This window comes from Schistocerca americana, chromosome 9, assembly GCF_021461395.2.
Source record: "Schistocerca americana isolate TAMUIC-IGC-003095 chromosome 9, iqSchAmer2.1, whole genome shotgun sequence".
Taxonomy (NCBI): Eukaryota; Metazoa; Arthropoda; class Insecta; order Orthoptera; family Acrididae; genus Schistocerca; species Schistocerca americana.
Genome location: NC_060127.1, coordinates 55,903,310 through 55,917,177, shown reverse-complemented (window position 1 = coordinate 55,917,177; position 13,868 = coordinate 55,903,310). Strand labels below are relative to the sequence as shown.

General features: G+C 46.8%; 1 protein-coding gene across 1 annotated transcript in view; it reads right to left on the bottom strand.

Moving 5' to 3' along the window:
• Positions 1-13,868, bottom strand: part of LOC124550625 (serine/arginine repetitive matrix protein 2-like) — a 237,764-nt gene that overhangs the window by 190,780 nt on the left and 33,116 nt on the right. The window contains exon 4 of the mRNA XM_047125347.1: positions 10,053-10,355. Coding sequence (XP_046981303.1) covers positions 10,053-10,355 — 303 coding nt within the window. The remainder of the gene's footprint in view (positions 1-10,052; positions 10,356-13,868) is intronic.

The window sequence follows — 13,868 nt, the reverse complement described above, 5'->3', positions numbered from 1 at the left end:
CAACTACTTGTAAAAATGGTCGCATTAGCAACACGTTTTCAAATGGTTGTAGCACGGAAATGGTACGTTTCTGAACGTGGGTTCCTATTCAAAATATTATGTATTCACTCCCCACTACAAGTCCTAGAAGTTTGTAGAGGGAATTTCTGCCCAAATTCTACAATTATTGGCTTTATTATGTTGAACCCATGAAGTGTTGTAACGACAGGAGTGGTAAGAGGTAATGTAATCTTCGTTGGACGCATCTGAAGGAACAGAATAATAACTAGAGTCGTTGAATTGGTTTTCACATTTTTGATTACGGACATATTACTGACGAAATAATTTCCTTTACCTTTGTTCGCCCACATCAATATTTGCAGGGTACTGAAGAGTAAATTTTGCAGCGGTCCACAGAAACATATGACTGTGTTTAAATGAAACACAAATGATGCTTTCGCAGAGCTACCCGTTTTTCTTTAAGTTATGTGTAGATGTTACACCATTCGCTATTAAAAGTTTTCAATATCAACTTTTGCTTTCGTTTCGACAAAGGCACTTCATTACTTCGCTGTCTTGCTTCACATCTGTTCGTGGAAATTCTTCAGGAAGTGTAAAATACTTAGTAACGACAAGAAACTCTTTTGATCGACTTGTAACTCGGTTTTGGATGCGAGTTGAGTGAACTTTTGCCAGCTAGTTCTCTTCGGACTAAAAGCCGATTTCTTGATTTCAGATACGTTTACTAGACTGTCGCATAATGAAGAGAGTGTAAAAAGTCTCCAGAAACTGTGTCTCCTATTCCTACGGGTGGCGGTATTGCTCAAAACAAGAAGTCGCTGTACTGGCCGAGATATGCGCCTACCTGCCCTCTCACTTCCGCCTGTCTGTCAGGTAGTAAGTACACACTACAGGCAGTGTTGCGTGTGGGTACCACGCATCCTGACAGATCCCCAGCCATTTTTTGCAGTGAATCGCCCACTATTTCGAACACCTTGCTCCATTCGCTTTGAATCAGATGCATTGGTCACACGCTCCTTTAATGTTTGCGCATTGTCGATGGCCGTGCATACGAGTACACTGCTCCCATTAAACGTCCTCATACCCAAAAAGTCCACGGATTCAGGTCCGATGAGCCGGGAGGCCACGCTTCTGCACCTCGTCTAGCAATCAACTGGCCAAGAAATGTCGCGTGAGGTACCTCCGCAAGCTCCGTAGATAATAGGCTGCAAGCCCGTCGCGCTTAAACCAGTCTTTCTGCTCAATAGTGCCGGCGATTCTTCGTGCAGAAAGCGGTGATAGGTAGCACCTGTTAATCTGTTCCATAGACTGCGTGGCCCTATTAGGCTGTCAGGAGCAGTTCCTGGCTTTCAGGTAAAGCGGAAAGAGATAACGCCACATTTTGGAAACGTTGTCTAAGTCCCGTAAATTACTTATGGAAAAATATAAATGCTTGCCAAACGTTTAACACACATTAATCGTCTCTGAGAAAAATATCGCTTCTGTAAATATATCAATGAAACTGAAATTTTAAACAGTGTATAAAAATGACTGTATTATGCCAAACTTTCCTCCTAGGGTAGGTAAGATGAAGCACCAAGGGTAGTAGAGATCACTCAAGATTGTACTTCTGGAACTTGTTAGTTAACTAAAAGGATGAGTCTAGCAGACTGTAGCTTTTATTAAATTACAAATCAAGAGAAACAATGAAGGAGTTAGACAAGGCCTAACTGTCATAATCGCGTGTGGTAATTGATACAAAAGTAAAAACTGAATGAAACTGTTCGTAGGTAGATAACGAACAAAGAAATTGCAAGATAGGAAGTATTATTCTACTTTTGTATAACTGTAATTTTTTCTGCTTTTTCTTCTAATTTCTTCCACAAATCGCACATTCGTTGTTCTAAACTGAACAATCTACAGCCATTCACCGTTTGCACGCTACACATTGTAACCAGTCAGCTTTCCATTGGGTTTCAGAGTGACGTTCTGGACATTCTACACATTCATCTTCATCGAATTCCTCTGAGTCAGCTCAGCGTTGGCCGCATTTCTCAAATCATCTGCACTTCAAGAAGCTCGGATCGTTATCCGTTTACAGGTATTGGGTACGATATATTTAACCTCCAGGCACAACGGAGGTAATATACACACATGAAAACAAGTTTTGGATCACGTCGGTTCCAAGAGTTCCGGAACATGTACAGAAAATTGGAATAGAGATCAACAAAACCATCATTTCCGCCCTTTTTAATGCTCATGAAAACGACACATTGCATGTTGTGCCACCATATAGTGAGACCTTCAAGGCACTGTTGGTCCAAATTGTCCCTCTCCTCAACGGCGATTCGTAGATGGTGGGTCACGTCGTCCATAAACAACCCTTTTCAATCTATCCCAGGCATGTTCGGTATGGTTCATGTCAGGAGAACATGCTGGCCACTCTAGTCGAGCGATTACCTTATCCTGAAGTAAGTCATTCGCAAGATGTGCACGATGGGGGCGAGAATTGTCGTCCATGAAGAAGAATGCCTCGCCAATATTCCGCCGATATGGTTGCACTATCGGTAGGAGGATGGCATTCACGTATCGTACAGATGTTACGGTGCCTTCCATCACCAGCAGCGGCGTACGTCGGTCCCACATAATGCCACCCCAAAACAGCAGGGAACCTCCACCTTGCCGCAGTCCCTGGACAGTGTATCTAAGGCGTTCAGCCTGACCGGGTTGCCTGCAAACACGTCTCCGGCGATTGTCTAATTGAAGACATATGCGACACTCATCGGTGAAGAGAACGTGGCCGGCCGCTGTGGCAGAGCGGTTCCAGGCGTTTCAGTCCGGAATCGCGCTGTTGCTACGGTCGCAGGTTCGAATCCTGCCTCGGGCATGGTTGTGTGTGATGTCCTTAGGTTAGTTTGGTTTAAGTAGTTCTAAGTCTAGGGGACTGATAACCTCTGATGTTAAGTCCCATACTGCTTAGAGCCATTTGAAGAGAACGTGATGCCAATGCTGAGCGGTCCATTCGGCATGTTGTTGGGCCCATCTGTACCGTGCTGGATGGTGTCGTGTTTGCAAAGATGGATCTCGCTATGGACGTCGGGAGTCATGCAGCCTATTACGCACAGTTTAAGCCGTAACACGACGTCCTGTGGCTGCACGAAAAGTATTATTCAACATGGTGGCGTTGCTGTCAGGGTTTCTCAGAGCCATAACCCGTAGGTAGCGGTCACCAACTGCAGTAGTAGCCCTTTGGCGGCCTGAGCGAGGCATGTCATTTACATTTACTGTCTCTCCGTATCTCCTCCATGTCCGTAGAACATCGCTTTGGTTCACTCCGAGACGCCTGGACACTTCCGTTGCTCAGAGCCCTTCCTGGCACTAAGTAACAATGCGGACGCGACCGAACCGCGGTATTGACCGCCTAGGCATGGTTGAACTACAGACAACACGAGCTGTTATCCCCCTTCCTGGTGGAATGACTGGAACTGATCGGGAGTCGGACACCCTCCGTCTAACAGGCGCTGCTCATGCATGGTTGTTTACATCTTTGAGCGGGTCTAGTGACATCTCTGAACAGTCGGAGGGACTGTGTCTGTGATTCAATATCCACAGTCAACGTCTATCTTCAGCAGTTCTGGGAACCGACCTGATGCAAAACTTTTTTTAATGTGTGTAGACCAACTGTACTACACTGTAGGCGCGAAACGTCCGCACGATAAGTTGAGACCCGTTTTATGTTTGCGTCTTCTCTCCCGCTGCTTTCATGTGCCCACTGCCATAAAGTGGCAGTGAAGAAGACGCACCTTGCCTTTCCGCTGTAAAAATTTCTGACGAACGATAAACACTCCACAAGCCGTTATCATTAACCTGTCTATCGCTTGCATTATGTGGTTTTTCGTTAATTCCTTTGTGTGCACATTATATAACTAGGCCGCACTATCTTCGTGAAATTTAAGACAGTAAGCAAGGCCAGTCGGTGGCAAAATATTATCTCCTAAAACTTGCGAACGTGCTCACAGTCACGCGACATTTTTTTCTGTAAAATTTGCAGCACGAACAGACTGGTGCTACCACATACCGGCGAGTATGAAAACGGAAAGTGCGTCTCCTCTCCTAGCCACCTTAACTCTACTTGCTTTACTCTACACTGACACTGAAGCAATCGTCATGTATCATCTCCACAACTGCTCGAGAAGCTGCACCTGCTCACACGTGCGTATTGTGGTAATTTACTACGCCGCAGTGAGACGACCTACACCACCGAATATTAGACATAACTCGTCACAAGTTAAGCAGACCATCTCTCGACACGTATTGGTTTCTGGACGTATAATTATAGGAACTTTTCTTCTAGTTTTGGCCAATACTACCTCCTACAGGAATACGCGACACTTTCTTTTAAAGACCCTATAATCGGGATTTTTGCATATCACGACGAGATGTTCGTTTTCAAAACGAAAATGGGGACGTTCCGACCTAAATATAAATAGCCATAGGTCGTTCCTGGATAGCTCAGTCGGTAAGAAAGTTAAGGTTCCAGGTTTAAGACAGTTTTGACTAGCGAGGAGGAATGGAAACGGCGTCCAGCCCGCGGCCGACTGGATGGTTCCCTCGGGATATCTTTGCCTCGTCCGACAGGAAACGCTGAAAAGCCAACTGCACCGACGGCGGCGTGTGACACCTGGTCTCGCAGCTGCCGGCGACGCAGACCTAGGTCTGAGCGCGGTGGCCAAGGCTGCCATGCGCACTAGGGACGGCAGCCGCCGTGCACTGCAGGTTGCATACAGTGCAAGGCGGCAACAGGTCCGCGCTCTCAGCCGCCGGCGTTGGAGGGGGAACACTCACCCCTCACTGCCGCCCCGCCTAGGGAGGCTAGGGCTGTGCGTGGGCGGGGACGGTCTAACCTCTGAAAGGCTGTGTGGGCTCCAGTCCAGCCTCCACACAGGCGCAACCAGTGGGGAGACGCTGTCACAGGCGACGGAGCATACGAAGTACTGTGTATCGGTCGCCATAGACCGACCGGTCGCTTTCACAGTAAAAATAAGCACAATTGCCTAAAAATTTGTCACCTCGGGGATATGGTGATAACACCACGTAACACTGTCCTAGTCTCGATAGTGAGCTCGTTACCTCGAGTAAGTGACTCTAAAAGTCTCTTCACGTATAGCACATACAGGTGAAGCCACTCACTGACGATTAGCTCCAGTAGAGCCGCCAAACTGCAGGATTTTTTATTGCTAATTTTCACTTCCGAGTATCTCCCGAAATTTTCTGTGGCGTAACATCAATAAAGACCGCAAAGTGAGGATCGTACGTGTGCAGCCCTATGAACGAGTCTGTTCTCAGTGAGGAACAAGGAACTGTCCGTAGCATATTTATCAAACAGATATACATGATTCAGTCAAATTAATGTGCGCACTTGTCAAAAGCCTGAATAACCACATTTTGCACCACAGACGCGCAGGAAGAGAGCTCTGGAAGCTGTGGTAAGTCCACTGCTGTGGCCAGTTGTACTAGGTCTCTGTTGAGGATCCATGGCACGAACAGCACTATCCAGGTGGTCCCACAGATTCTCGACTGGATTAAATTCAACATGCACACACAATGTGAGCTGTGTGACACGTTATGTTCTCCTGCAATCCCAGGACCTACATGCCTCGCTCACACCTACATGTAGGTGTGGACGTGCTGAAGGCACATGCGTACTTGAGTTGATCCACTGTTCCTCCCAGAGAGAGTGCCACAAAAACATTTCCCAGGCCATGAAGCTACCTCCTCCAGCTTGGACCCTTCCGACGGTTGTTGCGGGGCTGTACACGCCATTGGCCATCTGTTCGGTGGACAATAAAACGCGATTCTTCTGAAAAGGCCACCTATCGGCACTCAGTGGACGCACTGGAGCGCAAATTCCAGCCTTCGCAGCCGATGAACAGCAGTCAGCATGGGTGCACGAACCATGAACCTGCTGTAGGGGCCCATAAGCAGCAATGTACGTTGAGGAGACACTGTTGGCAGCCACTTACCTTATCTGCGCTGTCAGCTGCTGCTTATCCACAAACATTTCTGCAGCTGTCGTTCACCTCTATCACCTATAGCTCGTGGTGTACCACGGTTTGTCTTGGCATCGATTTCGGACAGCTTCATTTTGCTATGCACCGTTACTTTAACCACAGAGGTATATGAATAGTGTAAAAACTTGGCTGTTTCCGAAAGCCAATGATCGCTTTGGTCGTCAGAGGAATCGCTCCGTTTCCGCATTACGACAACGACCGCATTGTAACCCCCTGGTCCTCCTGAGATGCTTTATACAGGGTGTTACAAAAAGGTACGTCCAAACTTTCAGGGAACATTCCTCACACACAAATAAAGAAAAGATGTTATGTAGACATGTGTCCGGAAACGCTTAATTCCGATGTTAGAGCTCATTCTAGTTTCGTCAGTATGTACTATACTTTCTCGATTCACCGCCAGTTGGCCCAATTGAAGGAAGGTAATGTTGACTTCGGTGGTTGTCTTGACATGCGACTCATTGCTCTACAGTGCTAGCATCAAGCACATCAGTACGTAGCATCAACAGGTTAGTGTTCATCACGAACGTGGTTTTGCAGTCAGTGCAATGTTTACAAATGCGGAGTTGGCAGATAGCCATTTGATGTATGGATTAGCACGGGGCAATAGCCGTGGCGCGGTACGTTTGTATCGAGACAGATGAGGCTTCATTCCAACGTGATCAAATTGTAAATTTTCACAATCAACATGTGTGGGCTGACGAGAATCCGCACGCAATTGTGCAATCACGTCATCAACACAGATTTTCTGTGAACGTTTGGGCAGGCATTGTTGGTGATGTCTTGATTGGGCCCCATGTTCTTCCACTTACGCTCAATGGAGCACGTTATCATGATTTCATACGGGATACTCTACCTGTGCTGCTAGAACATGTGCCTTTACAAGTACGACACAACATGTGGTTCATGCACGATGGAGCTCCTGCACATTTCAGCCGAAATGTTCGTACGCTTCTCAACAACAGATTCGGTGACCGATGGATTGGTAGAGGCGGACCAATTCCATGGCCTCCACGCTCTCCTGACCTCAGCCCTCTTGACTTTCATTTATGGGGGCATTTGAAAGCTCTTGTCTACGCAACCCCGGTACCAAATGTAGAGACTCTTCGTGCTCGTATTGTGGACGGCTGTGATACAATACGCCATTCTCCAGGGCTGCATCAGCGCACCAGGGATTCCATGCGACGGAGGGTGGATGCATGTATCCTCGCTAACGGAGGACATTTTGAACATTTCCTGTAAGAAAGTGTTTGAAGTCACGCTGGTACGTTCTGTTGCTGTGTGTTTCCATTCCATGGCTAATGTGATTTGAAGAGAAGTAATAAAATGAGCTCTAACATGGAAAGTAAGCGTTTCCGGACACATGTCCACATAACATATTTTCTGTCTTTGTGTGTGAGGAATGTTTCCTGAAAGTTTGGCCGAACCTTTTTGTAACACCGTACACACCCTCCACTGTTAGTGGAGTCACCTGCCTTTGTAGGTGACTGTTACACGTTGACTTCAAACATAGACAGTGGTTAAGTTAATATGACTGTACATTTGATCACTGAACATGTTACAATAAACGTGACGACTCGTCTTCACTCTAACGTAAATGTATGCGCCTTCCCGAAAAGGCCGTAAAAATATCACAGAATCACTTCTACACTGAAGAACACATTCTGCACACAGACGATTGAACGCCTCATTGGGCTGTCGGTGGACTCGACGCCCCACATCCAATGACAGCAGGAAAAATCTCGATTCGTAGACCCACACTACCCGCCACCAGTCAACTTCCGTCTAGTTTATGTATTCTTTGCACCACCGAAGGCGTGTAGTTTTATGTACTTTCCAGAAACTTTACGAGTTACCCCATTATAGGTGTCCAGTAGACACTATGTTCGCTTGGAGGCTGGCAGTGACGGACAGTAGCAGTTGCTATCATGTTTGAAACGTATCATCAAGGACAGGACGTGACAGTCGTAGAATTCGCACTAGACTCTAGCGTCCAACACGACTACCTTCTGTGCTTTCCGCTGTTGCGAAAGAATGACGTATTAGTTCTCTACAGAGATTCAGACACCTCACCGAATGTGTCCGCACTAGACATGGGGGCTCCATGTGGCTCCCCAATCATGCAGCGACCGTAAACCATAAAATTACCAAATATTCAGCAACCAGTCGCAAAATCATGTTTTATTTATTTACTTATGCAAATCGATTTCAATTGATTAACAGCCATCATCAGTGCTTTCAACCAATATGTGTCCTGACAAGGGAACCTCCTCATCGCACCCCCCTCAGATTTAGTTACAACTTGGCACAGTGGATAGGCCTTGATAAACTGAACACAGATCAATTGAGAAAACAGGAACAAGTTGTGTGGAACTGTGAAAAAATAAGCAAAATATACAAACTGGTCATCAGTCTTGGCCACATAGGCAACATAAAGGAGAACGTGAGCGTAGGAGCGCCGTGGTCCCGTGGTAGAGTGAGCAGCTGCAGAAGGAGAGGTCCTTGTTCAAGTCTTCCAACGAGTGAAAATTTTGCTTTCTTTATTTTTGCATAGTTATTATCTGTCCGTTCGTTCATTGACGTCTCTGTTCACTATAATAAGTTTAGTGTCTGTGTTTTGCGACCGCATCGCAAAACCGTGCGATTAGTAGACGAAAGGACGTGCCTCTCCAATCGGAACCGAAAACATTTGATCGCAAGGTCATAGGTCAACCGATTCCTCCACAGGAAAACACATCTGATATATTCTATACGACACTGGTGACGGCATGTGCGTCATATGACAGGAATATGTTGTCGACCCACCTAACTTGTACACTTGGCGAATGGGTAAAAAGATTCTTCTACCTTGCCCGATTTAGGTTTTCTTGTGGATGTGATAATCACTTCCAAAAAAGTAATGAAAACATAAGAGTTTGTCACATAAACTGAAAATAAAAAATTAAAGTTTTCACTCGATGGAAGATTTGAACCAAGTACCTTCCGCTCCGCAGCTGCTCACGTTACCACGAGACCACGGCGCTGCTGCAGTCTTATCGTCCTTAATGTTGCCTATCTTGCCATGAACTACTCAGTTTGTATATTTTCTTATTTTTTCACAGTTCCACACAACTTCTTCCTGTTTTCTCGATTTATCTGTGTTCAGTTTTTCAAGGCCTATCCACTGTGCCAACTTATAACTAAATCTGAGGGGGGTGCGATGGGGAGGTTCCCTTGTGAGTAGTAATACTGTATTAATCAGAGGTCAAACAAAGTGAGCTCCGCTTAAGACAGTATTACTACTCAGGGCACATATTGATTGAAAGCACCGATCGTGGCTGTTAATCAGATGAAATAGATTTCCAAAAGTGAATAAATAAAACATGATTTTGCGACTGGTTGCTGCATATTTGGTAAACCCAAGATTATTTGTCGGCTTAGAGGTGGTGGGATACTTCTGATCACGTAATGTAGCTGAAGGAGGGAATGTGAGTAAAAGCCTAGAGGAGGCCTATGCGTTACAGTGGACGTCGAATGGTTGATGATGACTGCAGGTGGAAATTTGTAATTTGTTGGGTCGATCGCTTTATTTCATCATCATCATCGTTCGTGCTAGTGGCTAGATAAGATTGTGTAAAGAAATGGACTGTGTAGAAATTGGGTCTTTGTACAGGAGCTGATGAACGCTTAGTTGAGCGCCCCACAAACTAAATACTGTCATCCGATCGGTCTTCACTTTCCTCTTCAGTTTCTTGTCAGACTATCGATGGTCGAACCCCTGCTGGGATCTTGCGGTGTTGCCGGTCAGCTGAATATACATTCGCCTGGCCTGGGGCACCGGAAGATCGTGTGAGAAATTCGAGAGGAATGTGACCCTGCTTAGTGACCTACAAGCTCTTATCTAGAATGACAACGCCCATTAAAGCGCGCAGGCTGACGATGGCAACTTGCGACACCGAGAGATTACGCGATCGGAGGAGCGACAGACGACCGGACATGGAGCTGCGCAGAGAGCGGGGTACCCACCTACGGAGGAGAGCCGCGACGTCCTGCCGGTGCTGACGATGGAGAGGGAGTCCTTGCGCTCGTGCGCGGAGGCTGCGGCGGCGGCGTCCAGCTCGTACTTGGAGAGCGAGCCCCCGCGCGGCCGGCCGCCCGCCTCCTGCTTGATGCCGAGGGCGCGGGCGGAGCGCGCGGAGCCGCGCCGGCTGCGCGGCCGCTCCTCGCAGCCCACCGGGTCGTCGTCGCCCAGGTCCAGCTCCTCCGTGCTGGAGCGCAGGTCCGCCGCGTCCTCCTTGAAGCCCAGGCCCAGCTTGCACGGCACCTCACCTGCAACGGCGACGGCGGTGAGCCCCTTAAAATGTCATCCTACCACAGCGTTTACAATAACTTAAGTTTCGTGGAATTATATATCGGGAGATCAAAAAGTCAGTATAAATTTGAAAACCTAATAAACCACGGAATAATGTAAATAGAGAGGTAAAAATTGACACACATGCTTGGAATGACATGGGGTTTTATTAGAACAAAAAAAAGTTCACAAAATGTCCGACAGACGGCGCTGGACAGCAAAACGTCAGTGACTGCGCATGACAATCGCGTATAAAAGGAGCTGTAATGAGAGACAGAATCAGTTGCGCCAGCAGTCGCAGCATGTTGACGTTACCTGAAAAGGCGCTTTTAGTGAAGCTGTATTGTCAGAATGGGGAATGTGCTAGTTCAGCGTTACGATCCTATTGCCATAGGAAGGGGATTCGAACGGGTAAAGGTCCGTTGACAAATGCAGCTGTGGCAAGAATGATTTCGAAGTTCGAAGCTACGGGTTGTTCACACGATAGACCCCGTAGTGGCCGACCGAGCACGAGGCGTAATGTTGCTGAGACAGTTCAGGAAGAAATGGAGACTGTAGCGGGTTCGTCTATGCACGGGGAAGTCAGCACTCGTGCAGTCGCACGTCGCACCGGCATTCCATACACTACTGTTTGGTTGGCACTTAGGTGTACCCTCCGATGCTATCCGTACAAAATATATCGGCATCATGAACTGTTACCTGGCGATTTAGTGAAGCGGAGGGTATTTGCAGTGTGGGCGTTTCAAAAGATGGCGGAAGATGACGATTGGTTGATTAACGTGGGTCTGTCAACGCCCACAACTGCAGAATTTGGGCTACCGAAAATCCTAGAACTGACGTGGAAACTCCATTGAACGACGAGAAAGTCACGGTATGGGTTGGATTTACCACATCTACCGTTATCGGGCCTTTTTTCTTCGAGGAAATGCGTGATTCTGGTTTTGTAACTGCTACCGTAACGGGTGAGAGGTACGCTGATTTTTTACAGAATTGCATCATCCCCAGTCTGGCTGATAAACACCTGCTGGAACATACGATGTTTATGCAGGATGGCGCTCCACCCCATATTGCTAGACGCGTGAAAGATCTCTTGCGCTCGGCATTTGGTGATGATCGTGTGCTCAGCCCCCACATTCGTCATGCTTGCCTTCTCAGGTCCCCAGACCTCAGTCCGTGTGATTATTGGCTTTGGGATTACCTGAAGTCTCAAGTGTAACTCCGGACATGCTTTACAGTGCTGTTCACAACATTATTCCTCGACTACAGCTATTGTTGAGGAATGATGGTGGCCATATTGAGCATTTCCTGTAAAGAACATCATCTTTGCTTTGTCTTACTTTGTTATGCTAAATATTGCTATTCTGATCAGATGAAGCGCCATCTATCGGACATTTTTTCAACTTTTGTATTTTTTTGGTTCTAATAAAACCCCATGTCATTCCATGCATGTGTGTCAATTTGTACCTCTCTATCTACATTATTCCGTGATTTATTCAGTTTTCAAATTCATACTGACTTCTTGGTCACCTGGGTATATAAAGATAGTAACTGTTCTCGAAAGAGCAGATACCATTGACGACGGTGCAGCTTCTCTAGAATAAATGATAATTAATTGACACCTTCAGCTGCCGACATGTGTTGTTGATATACCTCGGTGTGGACAGCTGAAAATGTGTGCCCCGACCGGAACTCGAACCCGGATTCTATTGCTTACATTGCAGCCGCTCTATCCACCTGAGCCACCGAGGACACAGATGAATAGCGTGACTGCAGGGACTTATCCCTTGCACGCTTCCCGCGTCCTTTTTGGCTCAGATGGATGGCGTGTCTGCCATGTAAGCAGGAAATCCCAGAGTCCTGGTCGGGGCACACATTTTCACGAGTCCCCACCGAGGTATGTCAACAACACCTGTCGGCAGCTGAGGGTTTCAATTAATTATTATTTATTTCATGGAACTGATGATTTTCAACACAGCTGGTTTAATCGTACTTAACAAACAGAATAAAATTATTTCACAATTCAGGCAGTGGTCGCAAGGTAAAAAGTTTTAGTGACTGATGTGAAATCACGAAGTGAGTCCCACAGGGTTTACTCTTGGGTCCACTCATATTCCTTATACAGGGTGATTTTTTTCCACCGTGTACAAACTCTAGCCATTGATCGATGAGAGGATACGGAACAAAAAAGGTCTAATGAGCTTATGTAAAGAAACGCATGGTTTCCATGGTTTCCATTTATTCATTCATACTTTGTTACAGAGACTGTGGTCTAATGCGAGCTGTACCATGCCGGCACACTTACAGTATTTTGTATCCCGCCTGGAAGGCGCCGCGTGGGTCTGCTCCTGTAAACGGAATGGTTAGACCGAATGCAGGAAGTGAGTAGGAGCAGGTGAGGTAAGATTCTCGGTACTGCTCTTAGAAATGGTTTTACTACATCACAATATTAACTGAATACATAACTTTGCACTGAGGTGCGAAGCCTTAGGCCCGTCGTAAGTAAAGCGAAGTGTCTCAGCCGTCTGCTCGTGATCAAATGGGCTGAATCTGGAGCGGAGCTCGTAGAGCTCCACAGCGCCGGCTAGAGGGCGCAGTCGTCGGTGTCTCGTAGTAGTGTCAACCTAGCAGAGCGCACCTACTTTGTGGCATCGCAGCTATCGATACCAAACAGTATGCATGGTTTCCTCCTAGAGGTTGGTACTGTTCCTTAAACGACATGCCCTAGGGCCCTCTCCTCTCATAGAAATTGGTAATGTCGTGTCCGATTCACTTCTCTTGCTGACTCACCTTCTAGGGGGTGTGATTCAGCGGTGTACAGAATGCTTCCGTATTTTAATCGAGAGCTTGCCGGCACGGTGTTTACTTACGAAAAGGCAAATGGCGACGGGCGGCGGGCAGCAAGGTAGTATCAGGAGACCTATCCCCGCCGACAACAACCACAGCCTTCAGTGTTTGCAACAGTGTTTCGCCGTTTGTCTGAGACAGGGTCGTTTCAGAAAGCAGGAAATCATGAAGGATCTAGTCGGAATGTTCGGAAACTACACTTGCATGAAAATGTGGTTAACGCTGTGGAAGGCGTGGCCCGCCAGTACAGGGTAAGACAGACGATCGTCTGGAACATTCTCCACGACAGTTGTTACTGTCCGTATCACTTACAGCGTGTGCAGGGATTACTAGCGACAGACTGAAAGGGTACAGTACCACCCGACATTGAAAATAGGTACAACATTATTCGTTATTCTTGTCAGAACAACATATTTTTTGCATTAATAACTCAATTTCACTTAATACACCGAAGCCGGATACCAGTGTAGGAAAGAAGGGCAATTTATTTATTTAATTGATCACATGTGCACTCCCACAAAATAAATCCCTACGTCCAATTTGGTGAGATCTGCGAAATGAATGAATGTATGGTCGTCTGATAACCGCAGATAGTGAATGGGCAATATATGATCATGTTTGAGACGGTCCTTTGGTCACCTTTGGTG